Raw genomic sequence first — 24554 nt, 5'->3', positions numbered from 1 at the left:
ATAACCTTCTATTCCTTTCTCCTTCGTGTCTTTATCAAGCTACCCTTAAATTTGTTAGCAAGTTCCATATTCTTACCACTCCTTGAATAAAGACATTTCTTCTGCATTCCTTATTGGATTTATTAGTGAGTGTCTTTTATTTATGACCCCTAGTTTTGGTCTCCCCCACAAGTGGCTTATTCCATCACAGTAAACCAGTGTGCTTTAAGAGAATGAGTCTTGGTTTATTATCATTATGAACTAATTCCTCTTAACTCGCCACAAGAATGAAGGATAAATGCCGATGAATAGTTAATGTGCAGAACTATTATATCCACAATTTGTACACTGAGCTTACATTTTAGTTATGGCACCCTGCTGATCTCAAGCACTAAACTTATTGAGGAATACTACGGTTATTTAGATAATGGAGAATTAATTAACTACTGAAGTCCCTTCTCCCCCGCCTGTGGTTAGCTTTCTTTGAGGACATAATATAGAGACGCTATTCCTAATACACATTACCATGCATTACTGAGGGGAAATTTTGAGATACAGTATGTGAATCATTTGAGAAAAAATGTGGTGATGTGTAACATGCTTGGGAGGAACAAGTGAATTTGGACCTATGGGACTTGACTTTCCACTCATGATAGCCCATCTATCGCCCATATAAGCAGGCTATCGCCCATTTTTGCTCAACAGTGGAATGTAGGGCCGGTACATCGCCCATTCATCGCCGGCCCAACTTTCGGCACACATGAATATGCTGCATTGCCTGGCCTAAGGCTATTGCCCAGATGATCGCCGACTGCAACTTTTGCCATATTGCCCATACTTCGCCGAGCTGATTGCTTGCTGAAAAGATTACTGGAGAAAAGTTGCACTCACCTGACCTTAAGTCGGCATTACTCGGCAGTACTCGGCACTACGGACGCCACTTTGAATGTCGGAGGATCTGTACTGAAAGGCTGCTTCAAGTGCTTACGAGGAGAATCAATTTGTGAGTGATTTTAAAGGCCTTTTTGACTTTTGCCAATCATCTAATCACATTTGTACCTGTTGTGGACAAATTTAGGGCATTTATAGCAATTTATATTGATGGGGTCTGTAATTTCTCTATGTATTGGTCACTAATCACATGCTGCTGACTGAAGATGGGAGAAGGTACATTGAAGAGCATTATGTGCCCAATCAAAGAGATGGCAGACTGCTGCGGAGGAGGAGACCTTAACCCAACGCATTTGCAGGGAAAAGCGATCATACCTGAACTTGCCCGATAACACGTGCCTTAGGAGGCTGCGCTGCCAAAAGGAGGTCATCGGTGAGACATGCCAGCTAATTAAGGGAGATCTGCAGCCTACCAGCACCATCAGGACCACACTGCCCATTGAGGTTAAGGTTACTGCGGCACTTTCCTTCTACAGATAGTGTTCCTTTCAGGCCTCAGCTGGCAACATTTGCGGTGTCTCTCAGCACGCCACACATTGCTACATTCGACAGGTTACTGAAGCCCTTTATGCACGCAGGATGGACTTTATAAGCTTCCCTATGACCAGGGAGGCACAGACTGAGAGGGCTTTGGGTTTCTCGCGAATAGCAAACTTCCCCAAGGTGCAGGGAGCAATAGACTGTATGCACATCACCCTGCGAGCACCTTTACATGATGCAGGGGTGTTTTGGAACCAAAAGAGATTCCACTCCCTGAACGTGCAGCTTGTTGCCGATCACAACCAAATAATCATGGCAGTAAATGCAAATTTTCCAGGCAGCATCCATGATGCGCAGGCAGTGACTAGTGAGGTACCACAAGGTTCAGTGCTGGGAGGCCAGCTATTTACATTATACATCAATGATTTAGATGAAGGAATTAAATGTAATATCTCCAAGTTTGCAGATGATACTAAGCTGGGTGGCAGTGTGAGCTGTGAGGAGGATGCTAAGAGGCTGCAGGGTAACTTGGACAGCTTAGATGAGTGGGCAAATACATGGCAGATGCAGTATAATTTGGATAAATGTGAGGTTATCCACTTTGGTGGTAAAAACAGGAGGGCTGATTATTATCTGAATGGTGACAGATTGGTAAACGGGGAGGTGCAATGAAACCTGGGTGTCATGGTACATCAGTCATTGAAGGTTGGCAAGAGATGAAGAAGGCAAATGGCATGTTGGCCTTCATAGCGAGAGGATTCACGTATAGGAGCAGGGAGGTCTTACTACAGTTGTACAGGGCCTTAGTAAGGCCACACCTTGAATATTGTGTACAGTTTTGGTCTCCTAATCTGAGGAAGGACATTCTTGCTATTGAGGGAGTGCAGCAAAGGTTCACCAGACTGATTCCTGGGATGACAGGATGACATATGAAGAAAGACTGGATCGACTAGGCTTGTATTCAATGGAATTTAGAAGAATGAGAGGGGATCTCATAGAAGCATATAAAATTCTGACAGGATTGGACAGGTTAAATGCAGGAAAAATGTTCCCGATGTTGGGGAAGTCCAGAACCAGGGGTCACAGTCTAAGGATAAGGGGTAAGCCATTTAGGACTGAGATGAGGAGAAACTTCTTCACTCAGAGAGTTGTGGGCATGTAGAATTCTGTACCAGAGAAAGTTGTTGGGACCAGTTTGTTAGATATATTCAAAAGGGAGTTAGATGTGGCCCTCATGGCTAAAGAGATCAAGGAGTATGGAGAAAAAGCAGGAATGCGGTACTGAAATTCATGATCAGCCATGCTCATATTGAATGGTGGTGCAGGCTCGAAGGGCCAAATGGCCTACTCCTGCACCTATTTTCTATGTTTCTATGTTTCTATCTTGCGTGACAGCACTGTCTCTGACCTGTTTAAGAGTCAGCTACAAGGTCACGGTTGAATGCTGGGGGATAAAGGATATGGCCTTGTCAGCTGGCTCATGAACCCCTGCGTAATCCCCAGACAGAATCCGAGAACCTCTACAATGAAAGCCATATAGCTACATGCAATATTGTGGAAAAGACAATTGGAGTTCTTAAGCAGTGCTTCAGATGCCTGGACCACTCAGGAGGCAACCTACAGGTCGAAGAGTTTATTGTGGTATGCAGTATGTTGCATAACCTAGCTATCAGGAGAGGACAACAATTGCCAGATGGGACTGCCGGTCCACCTCAGGAAAGAGGGGAGGTGGAAGAGGAGGACGAGGAGGAGGACGAGGACCTCGGGGAGGACAATCAGCCTGGCGATGAACCCATGCCCCCATGCTTCCCCCGCAACACTGGAAAAGCCCCGTGGTAGTTATGCAGCTGCAAAACCCTTGCGTCAGCAGCTAATAAATGAACGCTTTGCGTGAAGTTACATTGGTGACAGTTACAGTTGTGTTATGTTTCATCATTGCCTGGCCTGGCCATGGCCATTGTTTCCAACCATTGTATTCATGTTTTACCTTACGTTATTAGAAGACACTTCAGGACAATTGTAAAGTTAAATAAAATAATGACAGAGAAATTTGAAACTTTTTAGAACAAACATATATAACGTCCCCCCCCCCCACCCCCCGACTTCTTTGCAAAAAAAATAAACCCGCATGCACATTGCTATGGATGTCAGCCTTCCACATCACTAAGGCCCATTCCACATCGCTAAGGCCCATTCCACATCACTAAGGCCTATTTCACATCGCTAAGGCCCATTCCACATCACTAAGGCTATCGCCCAAAATAAAACGACGAAAGTAGCGATCAAAAAAATGGGCAATCTTCCAGCGATCCTGAAAAATAAAAAATTGCTAAGGCCGGAACCATCTGCATGGAAAGTTTAGCCCCATGGTTTCCAAAGCGCTCCACCACTGGGGTTTTTCTCACCTCATGTCTGGGTCTGTTGTAAACTAATTGATAGCGATTGGTTGCTGTGATTAGTTAACAACACTATCATCATTGTATCAAGAGACTAACCAGCTGGTAGAAGGCGAATTAGATGGACCTTGGTCTTTTATTGTCCGGCAATTCCTATGTTCCTTTGAAAGTTAACCACTATAAATGCAAGTGTAGTTTTAAGAAATATATATTTGTAATTGATATTACAAAAGAAAGACTTGCATTTCTATAGCGCCTTTCACAACCACGGACATCCCAAAGCGCTTTACAGCCAATGAAGTGTGGTCACTGTTGTAATGTAGGAAATGTTACTTTATAATATATTGAACATTAACATTTTTTGAGAAAAAAAATATAATCACAAATTATAAAGTTGACAAATATTTAACAGAGATTAACTTTAAAACAAACTTGTTTTGGTGTTTCATCTGTGTTATAAACATCAACCTCAAAAGTTTCTACTCTGGGATTTTATTGGGTGAAATCTGAAATATATACAATCAAAACCAACATTCTGCTCTGCCTCTATGTCTCTTACATAGCCGCTGGTGTCTCTTGTGTAACATTTTTTTCCAACATCAAAATGCTTTCTATACTGTTGACGTTGTGGATTTTGCAGTGTAACGTTCACTGTTTCTTTTTCGCAAGACCTTTTTGCTTAGCTCTCCGTAGCAAAAGCACGTTTGGTGATAGATCTCGGTATCATGGGAATCAAATCCATTTTCTAACAAAATGCGCTCTCCTCGTCTGCCTCTATCTACTCACACAGATTTCCATGGAAACCTCAAATTCATATAAACTATCACTTGCACGGAGTCTTGGTCCTCAGCATATTTTACACGCCGCTCTCGGAAGAAATTCCAATTTCCCTTGACAGCTCTCCCCACCGCACGGCTTTGTATGTCACCTGAGGACGTGCGAATGCTCTCCGTCCCCACCCTGTCAAATCGTGGTCTGCTAGCATTGCCCCAGTATCGCCATGCAATCTTATCAGGGCCCATGGTTGCTAAAGATGTTCATGCACGATCTAGCGAGGGGTGGGGAACGACGACAACCCGTTTAGGTTCATTTTCCATCTTGCAATGCCCCACCCGTGGCCGCCGCCCCTCTCCATACCAAATATTATTAGGGCATTTATTTATAACCTTGCAGACTCGTGACCGCAGCAGCAACAACAAAAAAAACCCATCCGAAAGTGACATTTGGAGATAATCAGCTTTGTGCGTATGCATGGATAATTCTGCATTCATTTATTTTTTTGCAAAAACCCCACTCTTTTTATATTCCTCACACACACACAATGTTAAAAGGCATCATTAAGAAAGCAGCAACATCCCACACACACCCCTCCCACGAGACAAGACATCCCAGCCCGCATCAGGCCAGCTCGCGCTAACCGGCTCGCGCCGGTTGCCTCTCCCGTATGATTGGCCGAGCGGCCGGTCGGGTGACGCGCGGCTGACGTCAGCCGGTCGGGAGGTTATAAGAAGGCGGGCTTGGGAGGCAAAAAAAGGGGAGGGCGGACGTCGAAGACGACGACGCCGGGAGCCAGGGAGAGTCGCGTCGATAAACAGGCACACAGACATATATATAAACGAAAAAAAAAAGGGGGTGGGGGGAGAGGAGGAGGAGAGCGACAAACAAAAAAGGAGCGTGCGAGATCATTCCCTCCCCAGAAGAGAAGGAAAAAGCCACCGGGACCTGGGGCAGCGTGGAGCAGAGCGGAGCGCCCAAGCGAGACTCATTCTTCAATGAGTAAGCACATCCCTGTAAGTGACCGGCCGACAGACGGGATCGCGCGGGCGGGCGGGCTGGCTGGCGGGCGGTTGGGTGGCGCGCATGTCCGGGGGGAGAAGGGGGCCGCGCGTGCCGCCTGACCCCCTCTCTCTCTCGCGCGCGCTCGCTCGCTCTCGGGGCACGCGCACTGCCGCCCGAGCTCGAGGACAATTAACGGTCGTTCCCTCTCCTTCAAATATAAGGGGCTGCGCCGCGCGCCTCAGTCCGAGGGGGGAGAGCCGGGTCTCTTCCCCCCCACCCCACCCCCCACGGCTCTGGGGGAGAGGGAGCGCCGCTTGTTCCGGCTCTATCCAATTCTTTATGATGGTTTGGGGGGGTGTTGGAAGGTCTTCTCCTCTCTCTCTCTCTTTCTTTTCCCCATCCCGCCCACTCTCCCGGGGGTTGCTCTCTCTGATCGTCCACCCGCCGAGTGGCGGGGAGGGGAGAATCGAGAGCGCGGATCCTCCGCCGCTCTGCCTCCCAGATCACTAAAATGGCTCCTCCGCTGCTTAGTAACGTGGCTGGGGAGAGAGAGCCCGTGGGAGTGTTCCTCCCGGCCTCGCCTCTCCGACTGAGGGATGAGGAGGCGAGTCCCTCTCCTCTCCGGGCTCGCTTCTATCATCTCTCTCTCTCCGGTAACTGTTTCTTCTCCTTTCCCCCCCCCCCCCCCCCCGGCCAGATGTGGCTGTCCGCAGCGGGGCAGCGATCACCCCAAAGGCAGAGGAAGATCCCAGGGTGAGAGCCGGGCTCAGCCCGTCAGCTTCCCCCTCCACCACCACCATTGTGGGTCCGACACTCAACCTGTGCTCCTTTTGGTCGTCTTGCTCCTCTGGGATCTTGCTGTGCGCAGTTTGGGCTGCCGGCTTTCCCATCTATTGACCGCAGTGGCAATTTTAATATCGATCCCTCGGGATCCTTCACTCTACCGCTCGCCCCATGTAACTCCGACATTTGCCAGTTTTCCCTCTGGTCATTTTCTTCCCCCCCCCCCCCCCCCGTGGGATCTTACTATACGCCAATTTGGCTGTCGCCTTTCGCTGCATTACAGCACTGTCACTTACAAAAAAAAGGTACTTCGTTGACCGTAAAGCGCCTCGGGATGTCCTTGGGTCATGAAAGGTGCTTTACCAATGCAAGTTCATTCTTTCGGAGAGTTGTTACTTTTCCCTGCCGCGTCGAAAGTTTAGGTTGAGATTTGCAGGCTGTGGAAGCAAATGATTCAGTGTTTCGGACATAAAACCGTCAGCAAGCTTCAGACCCAACGCAACATGTAAAATCACATGGCGGCAGTGAAATTAAATGTGCAGTTAATGCAAGTCTGTAGCTAAGCTCCTTGAGTGGAGATTTAATATTGACCCCTCAGGCCCCTCACTAGCTTAGTTTGTACTGGATGGTTCTGATTAACATTGTGACGGTGCTTTATTTCCTGACTCAGCAAGTGATGTCAAGCGAGTGCATTTGACAGTTTTAAAAGCTCTTATTTGATTTTAGCTGCTGTAAGAAAATAAAATCTGCCCGAGTCCATGCACCTGTTGCTTTCAGGTTTTGGTATTATACGGACCATCCATCGTGGTTTACGCTAACTGGGGCTCTTTGTAATTGTCTACGAGCTGCAGAGAACCAGAAAGGATGACTCCTTTTTAAGTTTAGCTGAACAATTCTTCTGGACATAGCGACCAATATTATTGCACTGGTTTCACATTAATCACTTGGGTCACTTTTAGGAATTGAGTTTGTTGGAGTTGTATTTTTTCGAAGCAGTTTTGCATGTGAAAAATGCATGGATTCCGCAGTAATGACAACCACAGGCTTGAGGAGATGTGCAGGATGAGTGAATTTATCTATGGAGTTGTAAGGGTTAATCTCTGTCACAGATGGCAAATCATAACTTCCTACTGATCTGAATCTTTCCATCTGTTTGAATTCTAAAGGATATATTCTTCTGGTCCTGCGTCAGTAGAACATTTTGTTTTTTGAACCAGTGACAAAAATTGAGCGTGCCACAAATCTGCATCTTGGGCATGAATGCTTTAAAATTGTTTCAAATGACTGTGCAGCTAAATGCTGCAACTGAACCATCTTCCAGTTCTAAACTTTTTTCTGTTTCTGTTGCCACAGTGCACAATGCAAAATTTTCAAGCTAACATAGGTTTAAAGATTAGAATATGCATACAATCTCATAATTACAGTTTTGTCAAGTTGAAAATTTGACAAATACCAAACACCTAAAAGTATCTGTTTTATTCTGTGGGCTTGTTGCCCTAAAGGTTTAGGTGGTGAATGCTGTTGTGGTATTGAGCCATACAGACTATGAAGGTGGAGGCTTGTCTATTCTTGAGTGGCTGCTTGGGTGAGGTACTGTCATCCATGGTACAAGCATTAAATATAATTTGGGGAGAGGGGATGGGGGAAAGAGTGAGGATTTGTAGAAGTGAGGGACTGAAGCATCAAAATAGGAAGATCTCCAGATCCATCCTGAGCCTTTTGGCTGATTTTCAAGACAAACCTTAAGGCAGCAATGGTCTGGGACAAATGGGAACAGAATTCAAATGAGGATTGTTCTAAATGTGGCTCCTTACGAATCTCCTAAATTAGGCAAACTAGGTTAGTTACCTTTAATGAGGACTGGTGTTTGGAATCCCTTGTATTGCCCTGTTGGGCCGTTGGAGACTACCTTCAGATCGCTGGCCAAGGCGTACCTTTTGAATTCCCCTGTGACGCATAACTTCCAAAAATATTTATTCATGAAGGTTATGTTTGAGCTCCAGTGGTTTCAAAGTGGGAAGTGACGCAAAGTGACTTGATAGAGACACAATGATAGGAATATGTATTTGCATACTTGATTTTGTGAGCATCTCTTACCGATCTTTCAATTTTATCTGATTAGACTTTGGGTGGAGTCTCCTTGTTAAGGAAAAACCTGTCCTTCAAGCGCCATCTGGGTTTCTAAAAAAAAAGTCTAGTGCAGACACCCCATAACAATAATCCTCTGATTACGCATTAGTTTTGATTCATGTTGATTTTAAAACTGAGCTGTGCTTGAATCTAGTTGCATGTGTGCAAACATAAGTAGTCACCAGTGTTGTCTCCAGATATACTTAGCATATAATTAGTAAAAGGAATTGCATACATGATTTCCACTCCTTCCCACAGCATGGTCTGGAAATGGGACAGACTGTCGACAGACTTGACTGCCACAGTAGAGGGAATCCTTGACTGTACCTCCTTGTAAGCGGTTCATCTGTAATATATATTTGGGTTCTGATGTAGGAATAGGTCTGAAATGCTAACAACTTTCATTTATATAGTGTCTTTAATGTAGTTAAATGTCCCACAGTATTTGAGTGTTCAAATAAAATTAAGACCAAGCCACCCAAGGAGATATTAGGATAGGTAACCAATAGCTTAGTCAAAAAGATAGGTTTTAAGGAGCATCTTGAAGGAGGAAAGTGTGGTAGAGGTGGAGTGGTTTAGGGAGGGAATTAGAGTTTAGGACCTAGACAGCTGGAGGCATAGCTGCCAATAGTGGAGTGATGAAACTTGGAGAGTCCAGAATTGGAGGAGCACAGAGATCTCAATTCCTTGGAGGGAGTGGGGGGGGGGGAAATGGAGGGATTTGAACACTGATGAGAATTTTATAATCGAGACGTTTAGATTGGGAGCCAATGTAGGTCAGTGAGCATAAGGTGGATGATGATGGGTGGACAAGATGTAACGGGAATCAGAGGAACGAGGATACAGGCACCAGAGTTTTGGGTGAGATCAAATTTACGGGAGGTGCATGGTGGGAGGCTGGCCAAGAGAGCATTGGAATATTGGAGTCCGGAGGTAACAACGGCATGGATGGGGGTTTCGCCAGCATCGCTATGCTTAACTGGCCACCTCTCTTCAGAGGCTCTGTCTGCTTTGCTGAGATTCCAACATTTGCTGCTTTCCTTTCAGATTTCTCGCCTGCATTTTTTTGATTTGTTCCACTTTTACTGCCTGCTACTGCTCCTGTTACATACCCTGTTAGCTGGAGGCCTTTAGGCCCACCTTGCATGTTCTAGATGCTCATGAGCCCAGAACCTGCCCACTGCTTTTATTCCCACCCCTCTACCATGCTCATAGGAACACAGGAATTGCTAGATGAAAAAAGACCAAAGTCCATTTTGTTGCCTTCTGCCATCTTGATAGTTGTAAGATAGTGGGTCCAAAGTCACCTTTTCCCTCCTAAGCATGCTATACTTGGCATATAATGTGTCTCAAATTACACTCTTCCCCAAAATATAATTTTCTGAAAGAAATCTGTCTAATTTGAATGAATCATACAAAGTGCTTCCACTGGCCCTAGGGAGTCTGTTCCATAGATTGATCACTTGCTCACCGAAATATTATTTCCACAGCCTGTTGCCTCAGTTGGTGGCCTCTATGCAGCCAGAATTTCCTGTTCTTCCAAACCCTTGCCCCACACGCATTGGCAGCTGGCCATATGCATCCCAGTACCATCACTTCCATGTTTATACTTCTCCTCCACTTTCCCCTTTGCTTATATTTATATTCTATCTCCTGCTTTAAGCCCTGCCATCACATTCAAGTGCCAGTGTAACTTGTATTGTGTATATATTGCATGTATCTTACTGTGCTCTGTCTTCATACCCTTGTGGCTTCAGCTCTTATTTTTATTTATCTGCCCTCCCCCATGCTTGTCCAGTACCACCATATGTTCATATATTTCTATTGCCCTTTTTAAAAAAAAAAATGTTTTAAATATATTCAATTGGCTGTGGGCAATTTAATTATGTTAAATGTGCAAAATGACTTTCCAGCCATTCATCGTCATTGTAAATGGGCACTTCATTGGGTGGATTGCATCACTAATAAGTACTCTGCTCCTCACTTCAAAATGGGATACCAGTGGTAATTAGGGTGTACTGAACACATTATGCTGTTTAACAGACTGGAAAAGATTGCAGTTGCAGCTTAAACATTTAATTATTGATACAACTCACAGGATAAGGTGCTTGTTACTGTAAGATTTGTTTAGCTGTGGTATAAACTGGTGATTTTTTTCTTTCCCTAATCGTATCTATGGGTAAATTGAGCTTTATTTTTGTTTCTATTTGTAAAGTGCCCTTAGATTTGGTTTGGATAAATATGCATTGCTTCTGGCACAACAGAAATTTAGGGCCTGTACTGTTGGTGTTACAGAATGGTAACCAAATTAGAATCTTCTGAAATTTACAGGATTCTACTCTGCTGCAAAGGATGCCCACTTTGTACATTCTGTTCAGCAATTGTGTTGGAGCTAATCTAATGTAGTGCTAGATGCTTCCCTAAATGTCTATAGTTAAGCGCAAATGATTTTGTTGAGTTTGTTTTAGCCTTCAGCCAAGATTTGCCTCAAATCCCCACCAGTTAGAGCTTAATTTAATACGGAAAGTTGTGTCTTGAAATCTAGTACATCATATTGGGGTGTCACTTTGAATAAACAGCAGTTAACATGGATTCAGACCAATCTCGCTGGCTTCTAAATTATTTAATTAACTCATTTACACCTTATCCTATGATTTTGCACAGGATTGAAGTCGGTGGCTTGTCTGATTTGCCGACCTGTTTGAATACAGGCTCCATGTTGGCCTGTTTCCAATCTATTGGTACCTCCTGTGTTCTCCCTCAATGACTTTCAAATCTACACCATATTCTGTTTGAGCCCTGTAGGCCTATTGGACTTTCATCTCGCTTGTATCAAAAGTCATTACCTTTGCCTGGGGAGAGCATGTTATTCAGGCCTTTCCTGTGATTACCTGGAGGAAGTACTTGTTCAGGATGTTTATTGTGTACTTGTCCTGTTTTGAGCCTTTATTGCAATTTTTATTCTTGCCTTGTTTTAATGTTATAGTCATCATTGGGCCCTATCCACTGTCTCCCTATTGCATTTAGAGGCTATTTTCTTTTATGAATAATTTTAGTCACACCTGGTCTAATCTGAGTGTATTTATGCATTAGATATGTATTTATGCATTATGCTCGCCATTATGCTTTAAAGGTGATCCACTTGTTCTCTAGGGAAGGCTGCACAACACCAGTCATCAATTTACTAATTTCTAATATTTCCATGAAATTAGTGCTCTTAAAGTTCCTAGTATTTAGTATTTGAATCTCAATCACATTGCACTTGATTACTCTGATCACTGTCGGCCCAGGGTACTACAACTTCTGTACATAGTCCAGATAATTTATAAATACAAGTTTGATATGAGCACGACCTCATAGCTTATGGCATACTGTGTCATGAAGCAGCTGCGCCTTCCATTGGGTTTCCCAATTTATATTAGTCAACCATTAAATAACTTTCCTAGTGTCTCATACTCTTAGCTCTTAGAGAAAAATTTCTTCCTCGTGACCTGGTGGTCTGTAGCATAATTTGTATATTGGCTATGAGTAACCAGAGTGAAGAGACTTGAATTTATATAGCGCCTTTCACAACCTCGGCATCCCAAAGTGCTTTACAGGTAGTAAAGTACTTTTGGAGTGTTGTAATGTAGGCAAAGCAGCTACCACTTTGTGCACAGCCAGCTCCCACAAACAGCAATCTGATGACCAGTTCAACTTTTTTTTTAGTGATTGAGTGAGGGATAAATATTGGCCAGGACTCTGGGGCGAGCTCCCCTTGGTTTAACGTCTCATCCAAAAGACGGCACCTCCAACAGTGCAGCACTCCCTCAGTACTGCACTGGAGTGTTGGCTGAGATTATATTGGATCTGTGGAGTGGGACTCTGAGGCGAGAGGGCTACCACCTAACTAAGGTTGTAATTCATTGTGTAGCTTTCTGTCTCCTGCAAGAATAACTGCACACACCTACCAGGTGTCATACATCACCTCCTTTTCTATCCATCCAAAGTGAACTCGGACACCATTTTGTGAGTGACCTTTTAATTACATTGCTTCCCTAACAGTCTTGTAAGTTTCTCTATAGTCCAGAAAGCAGCCAGTTAGCCTATTCTAGTTGTGCCAGACAGTAGTACTTGGGATATGCCAGAGCTGCCATGCATTTATCAGGTGAGACTCTAAACAGAGATGCCATTTGTCTCCAGTGGCTCAAGTAGAAATTAATATCCCACAGTACTATTCAAAGAACATGGAATTCATACTGGCCATTATTTTTCCCTCCATCAGTGCCACTAAAAAGTTTATTGGTTATCCATCTCCGTTATTTGGCAACATTAGCCTATATAAGTTATTCTGCTTCCTTCATTGTGCGTAAGTACTTCATTGTATGTAAAGCACTTTTTCTCTAAAGGGTGCTTTGAGTTTTTCAAATGCTTTTTAATCTTGATGTAATGCAACCTGATGTAACTGGGCAGTGCTGTATTGATATCCAATGAGAATTAAATTCCCTGTGTAGCTTTAGCAGTGCTGACTTTTGCACTCACGCTTGCATTAACAAACATGGTGCACATAGTGAAATGCTAGAACTGTTGAGACTAAATACTTCCTGTACATGGACTGTTTCTAATGCTAGGTGATGGATGTATAGCTCATCTGGAAAACTAGATCGATTGTTATTGCTCCACTACCATAAGATGTTGTTTCTAGAAATAATTTTTCTCTGAATTTCTTCCCTTCGATTGTCAGTACACAATTAAGATTTTTTTTAATGGAAAGTAGGTTGGAAGGAAGTAAACTTTAATGGCAGTGTCTAAACTACACAGCAGATTATATGTGCAGAGTTGCATTCCATTGATTCCTGCCTGCCTACTGACTTCTAATGCACATTCCAGCATCTTGTTGCCAAAGGAACAAACATTGGTGTGTGTGTGGGTTCTGACTGACCACTTCCATGGAATTCAAATCTGCCATATTAAATTAAAAAGTTATATTCAACATTGAAAGCGAAGCCTGATTTTGTTTTTTATGGGGGGATGACAGTTAATGGGTTTGCATTTTGAAATCTTTTAATTCTTGCTTGTGGAATCCTGGGGTACTGGAAAGCAAAGAAAGCCACAGGTGGTAATGAATGGTGTATGTTTGAGGCTGATGGGAGAAAATTGCAATAAGCAAGAGTCTTGAGTAAATATAGCAACTAAAAAAATAATATATATATTCACTAACACTAGATATTCCTGATGGGTGAATTGACTTTGAAGTGGTGTTTCTAGTACTGGAATTATCACTGATAATTTTTCTTGGTACTCTGATGCCACTGCAGGTGGTGTAGCCAAGCAGATGCTGGCGTATGGCGGTCAGTCCAGTGTGTCTCCAATGCTAATGTTTGGCTTGCAGTTCCTGAGCTCTTGACTTTTTTAGTTGCAAGTTGATGCATTTTTGAGGCATCTGGCTCACTGGTCTGCCTTTTTTAATGGAACAAATTTCACCTCTCTTTGGTGGAGAAAGAAATTAATACATCGTAGTGAAGAGCACAAAGTTCCAGAAGATATTCTATTTAATGCTTCTGTTCTTTATTACAGCAGTTCTGTGGTGTTCTCGGTCACACATTTATGGAGTTTCTGAAAGGCAGTGGAGACTACTGCCAGGCACAGCACGACGTCTATGCAGACAAGTGAACTGTAGAAGTCTATTGCTATTCCACTTAAGAAACCCCTCGAGCAGATTACCAGCAGCTGGGAGTAAAGAGGACGTGATTCATCGGAGACCGTATCTGGATGGGGTAACCAAGTGGGCTGTTTTTTGTTGGTCACAGTATTACTGGATTGAAGATTTGCTGCTCATCAAGAGCTTCATCAAAAGCCTTTGTACGTGTAAACACTATCGGTGGAATTTGACAAAACAACTGGACTTTTTATTTTCAGCTTTTTGCAGGACAGTTCTTTTTCACTTTTTAAGATTTGTGCATTTTTTATAAGAAAATGGCTCGAATGAATCGCCCAGCGCCTGTGGAAATTACCTACAAGAACATGAGATTCCTAATCACACACAACCCTACCAATGCAACCTTAAATAAGTTCATAGAGGTGAGAGCCCACTTTAAAGAGGTTAAACATTTGACATTTATTAGAGTTTAGCATTTTGATAGCTTTCAGAGTTGGATGGAGTCATTATAAATGGACTTTTTTGGGGGGGGTGGGGGGAGAGAAACCAGCAATTTGCATAGTTAATTTCTACCACTGTGTAGTCCCAACAACTTGTGTTTGTATAGAGCATTTAAGGTAGAAGAATATCTAAGTGTTCCAGAGCAGAGGAAAAAAATAAGGTATTGGTGTAAAGGAATGATTGCTGAGCCATAATTGGAGTTGAGCAAAGGTTTGGTTAAAAAGATGGGTCTTGAAGGGTTTTTTTAAGTAGAGAAGTGGAAGAGCTAGTGTGGTTTATGGAGGGAGTTCCAGAGCTGAGGCAGCTGAAGCTTGTCGCCAATTGGGCAGAAGGAGAGGACACAAAGCCAAAGGACAAAAGAGTGGTTAGAACATTTGAAGATGAGGGTGACCATTTTAATTTGGCATGTTGAGGATTTCTAGGGGTGGGGCTAGAGTGAGGCAGAGATACAGACAGCTCAGTTTTTCAAAACTGATTTTATGGAGCAAGCAAGGTATTAGTCGAGTCTAAAGGTGATGCAATAATCTAGAATTTTGGTGGCAATGGGGTTGATAACTGCAGACAGGTGATCTATAGGATGTGGGGTTTGAAGCTCAGCTGTGATTGAATTGGACATCAAGGTTTTACATGGCCTGATTTTACCTGGAGACATTAGAAATTTGCTATACTTTAGCACCACAGTTTTGCATCAGCTAGTTTATATCCAATGGCACTGCTCATTGGCAAAAATTACTAACTTGCTCTTCAATGTATTCTCTTTCCTCCATGTAACTTTTATTTAAGTATATCCTTTGTTTATGTCTTGTCCTTCTGCATTTTTGTTGTCTCCCTTCTGTTGCACTTCTCCCCCCTACCCCCCCTTCCCCTCCCCTCACACACACTCTTCCCATGGAGGACCAACCTGACTTGGTTACAATGCTGGGGTGGTGGTGGTTGAGGCTGAGGCTGTAATTTGCAGTGTTGCACTACATCTGGGGCCATGATCCTAACTGATGCTCTGTGTCTGAGATGTCCATCAAGGACCCCCCCCTCCTAACTTCTGAGGCTCTGCAAATCAAAGCAGAAAATGCATATTGCCGAAGGGAGTCTCTACAAAAACATGCTCATGTTAACAAATCAAACCAGTAAAATATAGAAACCCATTGTGCTCATAATACTCTGACCCCTTCCCTGTGCATTCCTTCCATCTACCTGGTTTTTGTCTTGTTTTTCCTGCTGAGATCCTTTTGTCCAACTTGCTTCAACCAGCTCTGGTGGAGGCCAAGTATTTGAGGGGGGTAAGGGGTGGAAGACATGGAGCACATCTCTTGGCAGAATACCACTTCCAGTTTGTGGGTTGGGCACTGGGGGCTCTGCAGCAGCTGGCTATCAAAAGCCAGGTGGAAGAGTGGATGAAAGCTTCCAGGAGTGCTGTTAACTGGTAAAAGAAGCTAGCTGTGAAATATGTTTTTATACAGCCTACATTACTTGTGTCTGGGCTCTGCATTTTTTAGGCTACTTTGGGGCAGAAATTTGAAACCTGTGGTTTAGCTAAATAATTTATACTAAGAAAACACTAACTGGAGTTTGATTAGGCCTGTCTGCACCCTATCTAGTTTGACCTAGTTGTGCAGCTGACTATTTTGTACATTTCCCCCCTCTTTCCCCCCCCCCCCCCCCCATACATCTTTCCCCACCCCAAAGTATCTGCATGTCAACTGATGCCTTTTCAAATTATTTTCCAAACAAGCCTGTTGTTTAATTAGATGACCAATCTTCATGTTTTGAGTCTCTCGGATTCAGTTTGTCTCATTTACCTTTACTGTAAACAGTAGGTCTAAAAGGTTTTCTACAATACAATAGATGCAATTTGACTAATGCCAAACCTTTGAAAGGGTCCCTGGGGCAGGAGATGGGGAAGGGACAAATGGAGCAAACACTTTTTCAGTAACACATTGTGTATTGATGCAATACAAGTGTCTTTCTAAGATGTGAACTAAAATGGCTAGGCCAGGGACTCTGTCTAATGACTATCTCTAATAAAAGGATAAACAAGAATTTGAAAGCTTAAATTCGAGACTTGGTATAGTTCCAAAATCCAGTTTATGCCCTAAATCTTAAAACTTTAGATAAAAGTGCAAATGCTAAAAAAATTGTGTTTTGCCTATGAATCTAGGGTATGCCTATTTATCATATAAACTGATTTTTCAGGAGTTGAAGAAGTACAGTGTTACCACAGTAGTTAGAGTATGCGAAGCAACTTATGATAGATCTCCAGTTGAAAAAGAAGGCATTCAGTTTTTGGTAAGTACAAAAAATTGTTTGGTTTTTAATCTCCATTCTGACACATGAAGAACAAAATAGTTAATTTTGGTCGTGTTGCAGTAGTGTTTGAGGCTTCCTGAGTAAAATCCTAGTTTTGATTGAAAGTTATATCAAGTTACACTGAACAGTATGTATTGGTTCATGTAACTACAGCTGGCAGCCCCAATTCAAGGTTGACTCTTTTCTCTGGTAAATTATTTACTATAACTTGTTTAAGCACATGCTTGTATTAATGTATAGCATCAGATTCTATGAAGTGCTTGTTATTTTTGGGATGTCACTTATCTTTTGCACTCTTGTACATCTTTCTTGTCAAGAATAGTGTCCTTGTGTACTGCACCAATCTATCATGGGAACATTTCCACCATGTGAACCATCTTTTTTTAGTCCAAACTGGCATTGATCACTGCCTGTTGTGATGGTCTGAAACCTGGAGTAGAATTGAAAGACCTTTATTTGTAATTGATAACTGCACTGAAGGATTAGTTTGCTGCCCCACCTCTGGTACTTGCACTTAAATGCAGATCAGGCTGATGCACTCCTGTTCTGCTGTAACAGTTCTAACTGAAGTGAGTTCAGGCAGTTTCAGTCCAATTCCTACACATGCTGAATTGATGCCCTCTCTCTGATGCCTGGTTTTAAATGACACGTCCCACTCATGTGCTTGAGCCTCATCATAGGCAGTCCCTCGAATTGAGGATGACTTGTTTCCATGTCAAATTTCACAGGTGTTTCAATGATGGACCTAAAATTCCAGGTCCACACTAAATCTTGAAGGGTGGAAGGTGTCTGGATTTTTTTTAAACGTGTGATGACCATTGCACACCAGCCACCACATTGGCTTGACCAAGCTAGGTCTTGGTCCAGTAGCAAGACGACTGGAGACCAGCTCTGCTGCACGGGCCTAGTGCACTCACATATTGCAGTGTGGGCTGGCCTGTGCTGCCCCTGGGCCCCGATCACATCCCTCTACAATCTCTTGCTGCTCCTTTGCCCCGACCTCGCCGCCCCTGCTGCACCTGCCCATGCTCCAATCACTGACCTGGATCTTGGTGATGTCACTCTTCACTGCCATTGCTCTCCTGCTCCACCACATGCTGCTTCCTGGAGTGGTGGGCTTCCACACTGCTCCTTCCGTGCCCCGGCCTGCTCCGATGCTGCTCGCAGACTGGGGGCCGCTCAGACTGCTGGGCTAGGCCGCCACGCTGTTCCTTCCGTTCCCCGGCCTGCTCAGATAGTGTTTGCTGGCCAGGAGCCACGCAGACTGCTGGGCTAGGCTATTGCAGCAGGAGATTTACTCAGCATCTGACCCAAGGATGCTTGATTGCTGAAAATAGGGAAAATGTAACCCTTTCCCATCAGGAACATTCCTCACCATGAACATAATTCACCATTTTTAAATACATTGTTTAATGGTGATGGGACAACTGTCCCCAAGCTAAGATACTTACTAAGAAATTAGTTGTCGAAGATGCACTGGAAAGGGAATTCTTGCATGCAAGATCTCAGAATGCACATCTTTGTCAGGTAATAGTAATCTATAGTGTACAGAATCTCACTTGCAGCATTGTGAAAATTAGCCTGAAGAATTAACTACATTTGGTTGATCATTGAGTTCCATTAAAGGCATCGGGAAAGGTTTGGCATAGATTGTCCTGTGTTTGGGTGAGGGATGTGTTAATGTAAAATGGTGAATTGGTACATGAAACACAATAGGAACTTTGTCTTTCTAACAGGACTGGCCATTTGATGATGGTGCTCCACCTTCCAATCAGATTGTGGATGATTGGCTTAGCCTTTTGAGAGCCAAGTTCCGGGAAGATCCTGGCTGCTGCATTGCTGTCCATTGCGTGGCAGGACTTGGACGGTGCGTACTATTCCTGCATTCTCCAGATTTGTATTGCATGCTACTTGAACTATAGCAGTAAAACAAGTACATTAGTATAAATGAGCCTAGTTGAGACCAGCACTTGTGCATAGTTAACTTCTATCATGTTGTAGTCTAACAACTTGCATTTGTATTGAGCATTTAATGTAGAAAAATGTTTGTGTTCTAGAGGGGGAGGGAAAAAATGATTATACAGGTACAATGTCTGAAATCCGGAATCCTTGAGACCAAATCAGTGTCAGATTTTGGGTTTTGCCGGATTATGGACCTCACCGCTCGCTGATTCCCATGTTCCCCTGGTGCTGTTATTTTCACCGGTTTCCTTGCTGCCCGAAGTTGCCATCTTGGCCGCCTCAATATCTGGTTTTCGGACAAATCTGTTTTTCGGAAATCTGGATTCGGGACATTGTACCATTATTGGAATAAAAGGATGGTTGCTGAGCCATAATTGGAAGTGGGCAAAAGTTTGGTTGAAAAGATGGGTCTTGAAGATTTTTAAAGTTGAGAAGTGGGAAAACTAGTATGGTTTAAGGAGAGAGTTCGCGCTGAGCTGAGGCAGATGAAAGTTCTCGCCAAATGGACGGGAGGAGAGGACACAGTCCCAGCAGGTGAAAGGGTGGTTAGAACGAAGATGAGGGTGACCATTCTAATTCAGCATGTTGAGGATTGCTGATTTCACAGTCACTAGTTGATACTCAGTTGCACTGCTCATAAGCAAAAAATCTCTTAACTGTCACTCGAGTTTATTTTTCCTCCTTCATGTCATCAAACTTTTTTCTTGCGTCTATCCTTTGCTTTTGTATCTCTTTTGCATTTATGTAGACCCCATCTGTCTTGCTTTCCCCCTCCTCCCACAGAGGATCACCCTGACTCAGTTACAATGGAGGCTGGGGGTCTGAGGCAGGAATCATCCAACTGATGCTCTCTGAGATGTCCTGCAATGTGTGCTGGGCATGAAACTAGGATGGGGCAAATGTGGGGAGTGCTGGTGAGGCCCCAGGTCAGGAAAGAGTATGGAACCCAAACAAAATTGCCAAAATACTTGCAACTTAACTGCAGAGGTTATCAAAAATTGTGATCTCAGCATTTGACTATTTATTTTAGGGTTAGTACCTGGAGATTCAAAATACCTCAAACTTTGCTTGCTGGAATCTGTCAAAACACCAAGTTTTATTCTCTTAAAATAAAATACATTCATTTAAATTCAGTTTGATCCAGCTAATTTCTCATTACTTTCTAGTCCTGCAAAGACATAGATGTGTAAGGCTTTGGGCCACAAAAATGCTGCAGTGAATCTGAGGCAGCAGCAACGGTAGAAGGCTGAGACAGGCCTCATTTCCAGAGAAAAAAAGCCCCTCCAGGAAGCTGCACCCACATCAATTCACTTGAGATGGAGCAAGTGGGCCCTTGGCATAATTTAGAACCTGGTTACTGGGGACTGATCCAAAGGGTTTAAAACAGACCAGTTTTTGAACCTGTGATTTTTGTCCAAACTTAATCAAATCCATAGGGGACCATGATGGATGCAACTTGTCTAGATATTTCAGGAGGTGAAAGTGATTTTGTCTGAAACTATTTTCTTAACAGAGCTCCAGTTCTGGTGGCCTTGGCACTGATCGAATGTGGAATGAAGTACGAAGATGCTGTTCAATTCATTCGACAGTAAGTGAAGTTTGTATTGTGACCTTTAAACACTTCTGCCAAATCAGTGTTGTGTGCAGATATGGGGACTTGAGTTATAGCTCCCAAGAACTAGGAATGTTTAAGTACCTAAAACGTAAAAGAATTGTCCCAAAAAAGCTTGATTTTTAGTTGCATGTGAAAATGAAAGAAAATATCTAGGAATTAGCAAACGGTTACTTTTTGGTTAAGGATGTCAGTTGTCATGAGCAGACAGTTGATCTCCGTATAGCCACGTTAACTCAAAACACAATGGCCTGGAATTTGCGGTCAGCAGCAAAGCGTCGGTGCTTGTCACTGACCTCAAAGCTGCTGCCCACAAAGATCTAATAATCTGGTGAATTTCACACCTGACAATTTGATTCTGATGTCAAGTCAGGGGATTTCCAGTGTCCAGCAACAGTGATGTCATCAGGCTGGCTTAAGCAGCCAATCACAAAGAATTCTCAGATAGCAAACCAGGAAGTAAAATGCACTGATTTTCCTTCATTTAATGAATCATTTTCCAGAGAGCAAAATAAAGATTGGAACATATACATGGATTAAGGTAGAAGCTGAAATATAAACTTAGTTAAAAAAAATATATATATATAAAACCATGGAATTTTTATCATAATGGAAACATTTTACATTCCACAAATAAATTCAGTTTTTCAGGGCCAGATCTGTTCAGTCAGTATGCTGTTTAAAACCCAGTTACCCCTCTCTCAAGGCTTAACTGTTTCAGGGGTTTTAATTGCGATTATTAGAGCATAAAAGGAGGAAGTTTTCATCAGTTTGATGTGATTTTGAGTTGATTGCAAGCTCTGGGGATTTCAACAGTGCAGCCTGTGGAGGATCAGGGAATGATTGACTGCAACTTTTGGATTTCCATGTTTGTGCAGACTCCAGAAGTTGATATCTGTTTCACAGAAGTAATGACAGCAAACGCTGACCGTTTCGCCCCTGTTACCGACCACAAAATCCGGGCCTCTGTATTGTATACTTGATATGCCCCATTGCCAGCAATCTCTCTCTCTCTGCTTCCTGGCAGGCCTATTTACCTGAAAATCTGACTTGCTTATACAAGTGGAGCTTAGCCTGTTTTACTTTGAACTAAATTCACAAATTTGTTTGCTAATTGCTAGCTGGGATTGAAGATCTCTTCAAAAGAAGGAATCGTGTGCCTTTAGTATATTAATAATTTAAATGGCATCTAATTGCATTTTTAATAACTTCAAATGTTTTTTGCTTCTATTAATTTTCTTGGGTTACTTCAAATGCTTAATCACTTCTAATTTTAAATTCTTTGTGCAATAAATTCTATGTAAATAGCACTACAGACCATTTGTCTGTTTATGCTCACATGAGCCTATTCACACACTACTTCATCTCATCCCAATCGACACATCCTTCTATTCCTTTCTTCACTATTTAATTGGTGGACTTTGAAGTAAATATACCACTTCTTTCCTTTGAGGTCTCAACTATCTCCTTTCTAGATTGTAAAATTTACCCTTCACATCTTCACTTGGATATTTTTTTTCCCCGTGTCCTTTCTAAATTGTTGTGATTAGAGCTGAACATTGGCATCAAAGACTCTGGCCATTAGAGAGCAATTCCAGCTTGAAAGGAGCTGTATTCCTTATTTGCAATTATAGCATTTGAATTGGCAGTCTTGTATGTTGAAACTCTAATGCTCTAGCACATGCTGTGCATCAAGCAACTATCTCTGTCATCACATCAGTATTTGGGAAGAATTCTCTGCCCGTGTTTGAACTAGCCTCTTTCAAAACTGAAGGGACCATTAAAACAAACTGGCTGAGTAACTGAAATGCAATGGGTAACTAGATTATTTGTATTGGGGAATGAGGATAAACAATTGAAGGACTCTGGCTTCAGGCACTAGAGAAGGCAGTATTTGGGTTAATTTTTAATTTTATGGGGGGAAACTGTTCAAGGAAGGTACAAATTGCATGGCAACGCTTTTTAATCTTGTATTTTGAATTGCAGAAAGCGACGCGGAGCTTTCAATAGCAAGCAGCTCCTGTACCTGGAGAAGTACCGTCCCAAAATGCGACTGCGCTTTAAAGATTCCAATGGTCACCGGAATAATTGCTGCATCCAGTAATGGAGGATCAATCACCTAATTCATCTGAAGGCAAAGGAGATGGCCAACTTGGCCAGTTCAGCTGGGGAATGTAACATTTTAGATGTGCTTGTAATGTCAACTGGTACTTCCATACGAGATGTTTTGTTTTAAACCCTGAGATTCTCTTGCCTTCAGATCCCCTTTGTGAGCTTAAAAAGTTGCTGCTATATGTTTCTGAACTAGAATGAGGGTTCCCTCCCCAATTGGTTTCAGAGTATACACTCTTGTCCACGCTTAACTGTCTTAACAGTTGTGAAATGCAGCGTGTATACCATGCAGTGCACCCTTGCTGTTTAGAGGCAAAATATAGATATATAATGGCTAAATTAAGCACTAAATTGCTGCCAGAATGTTTTTACTGGGTTCAGTGTATGAGGAAAAAGCTGGAATCTTGAACACTTAATCTTTTAACACTTCCTTTTCCCCCTCTTCTGCTTCCTGTCTTGAGTCATTGTACATTGCAGAACTACCATCAGCTTTTCAGTACCTCATTGAAAGTTTGCCTGGATGGGACATTGCTACATGAATCTTTTGCACAGCTCCTTCAGATGAGTGTCCTGCACGCTAGCGTCATAAGATTTAACTTGGCTGGCTGCTCACTACACTTCAATATGGTTTACATGCCCTCCCACAGTCGTACTAGAACTAGTTGCTGCACAGCAGTATGCCTAGGTTTCTTTTTTAAACTTATCACTGACTGACTAAAGTCAGAATAGTACATTTGAATGCCCTTTGTTCTGATGTATGTTGCATTTTTGAAAAGGCTTGCAATGCATTTAATTTTGTTATAAATCATGTGGCATACCATTAATTCTTCCTTCCCTTTCCCCTCCCCCCACACACACGCACACAATATTCAGTCTTTAGTGTCTGAACTGTTCGTGAACATTGCAATGCTCATAGCGTACAGAAGCACGTGGGTTTTGTTTTCAAAATAAAGCCTTACAAGGAAACACTGGCACTCCACAATTGATATTTAGGGAGGGTCTAAAACAAGGATTGGGGAGGGGGGCTATTTAATATTAGTATGTTGCCTTTTTGTCTTGTGCAGAAAATGTATACTGGGGTTTGCCCGTTACATACCAAGTAATTTTTTTAAGTAGAAATGCTTTGTTGTAGCTAAATTCATATTGTACAGTAACTTTCTGAAACTTGTAATCTTTCTTTTGATGTACTATTGGAGGTTTACCAACTTGTCAGAAGCGTGATTTGAGTTTCTGCTTAAACTATGCAGACCCTGATGTCTAATTTTGTATGCCTTTTGATCGCATAAGTTAATACTTGGATACTTGATCATTTAATTATGTAATTTGATGCAATGTTGTATTAATGTTAGATAAACCATATTTATACTGTCTTGGGAATGTGTGGTATAGTTCTGTGGGAGAAGTAATTTGCCAGTATTCACCAGCTTGTTTAAAATCTAGTGCGAGAGCTTGTCATCTGAAATAAAAAGTGGAGAGAAAAAAAAAGTTGTCTTTGTATTCTATTGGTGGTTCTTGTACTGTTTATCCTGGGTCAGTACAACTATGTCCATTACTTGTAGTTTTAAACGATGCAATTATTCCAGTCCTGGAGAATTACTATTCTCTAGTCTTAACTGGAAGGATGAAAAGTTGATGACTACTTGCTTCAGTTATGGGTTTTCAAGTGTGAAGGAGTGCAAGAATTTTTGCATTGGTGCTGTGATCTGATAACTTGAATCTTGTTATTTGCTGAAGTTTAAATTATGAAAGGCATGTTGTCTTGAGTTTCTGGGAAGTATGTGGGAACTGACAATGGTGCTTCAGATTTTCTTCACTACCTCAGTCACTTAATGATTGCTTAAACCCATGGATGCACTGGAATTTACCACTAGCTGTTGACACAATGTCTTTGCTTAGTGTTGACATCTTATGGAACAATCCTACTTCA

At 42.6% G+C, this 24554-nt stretch overlaps 2 protein-coding genes across 3 annotated transcripts in view; one reads left to right on the top strand and one right to left on the bottom strand.

The window, feature by feature from the left end:
• Window positions 1-5111, bottom strand: part of lgsn (lengsin, lens protein with glutamine synthetase domain) — a 101266-nt gene extending 96155 nt beyond the window's left edge. The window contains exon 1 of one of the 2 annotated variants that reach the window (XM_070884334.1): window positions 4735-5111. In XM_070884334.1, the coding sequence (XP_070740435.1) occupies window positions 4735-4791 (57 nt within the window). In that variant the 5' untranslated portion in view covers window positions 4792-5111. The remainder of the gene's footprint in view (window positions 1-4734) is intronic. The other variant, XM_070884333.1, reaches the window with a different exon arrangement.
• A 9330-nt stretch (window positions 5112-14441) lies between these two features.
• On the top strand, window positions 14442-24112 carry ptp4a1 (protein tyrosine phosphatase 4A1). The gene is made up of 5 exons (XM_070884870.1): window positions 14442-14558; window positions 16828-16920; window positions 18678-18808; window positions 20417-20491; window positions 22502-24112. The coding sequence occupies exons 1-5, from the start codon at window positions 14454-14456 to the stop codon at window positions 22617-22619; spliced, it is 522 nt and encodes a 173-aa protein (XP_070740971.1). The 5' UTR covers window positions 14442-14453; the 3' UTR covers window positions 22620-24112.
• The last annotated feature ends 442 nt before the right edge of the window (window positions 24113-24554 follow it).

The sequence above is a fragment of the Pristiophorus japonicus genome, chromosome 7, assembly GCF_044704955.1.
Source record: "Pristiophorus japonicus isolate sPriJap1 chromosome 7, sPriJap1.hap1, whole genome shotgun sequence".
NCBI classification, from domain to species: Eukaryota; Metazoa; Chordata; class Chondrichthyes; family Pristiophoridae; genus Pristiophorus; species Pristiophorus japonicus.
This window is presented reverse-complemented; position numbering and strand designations above follow the sequence as displayed.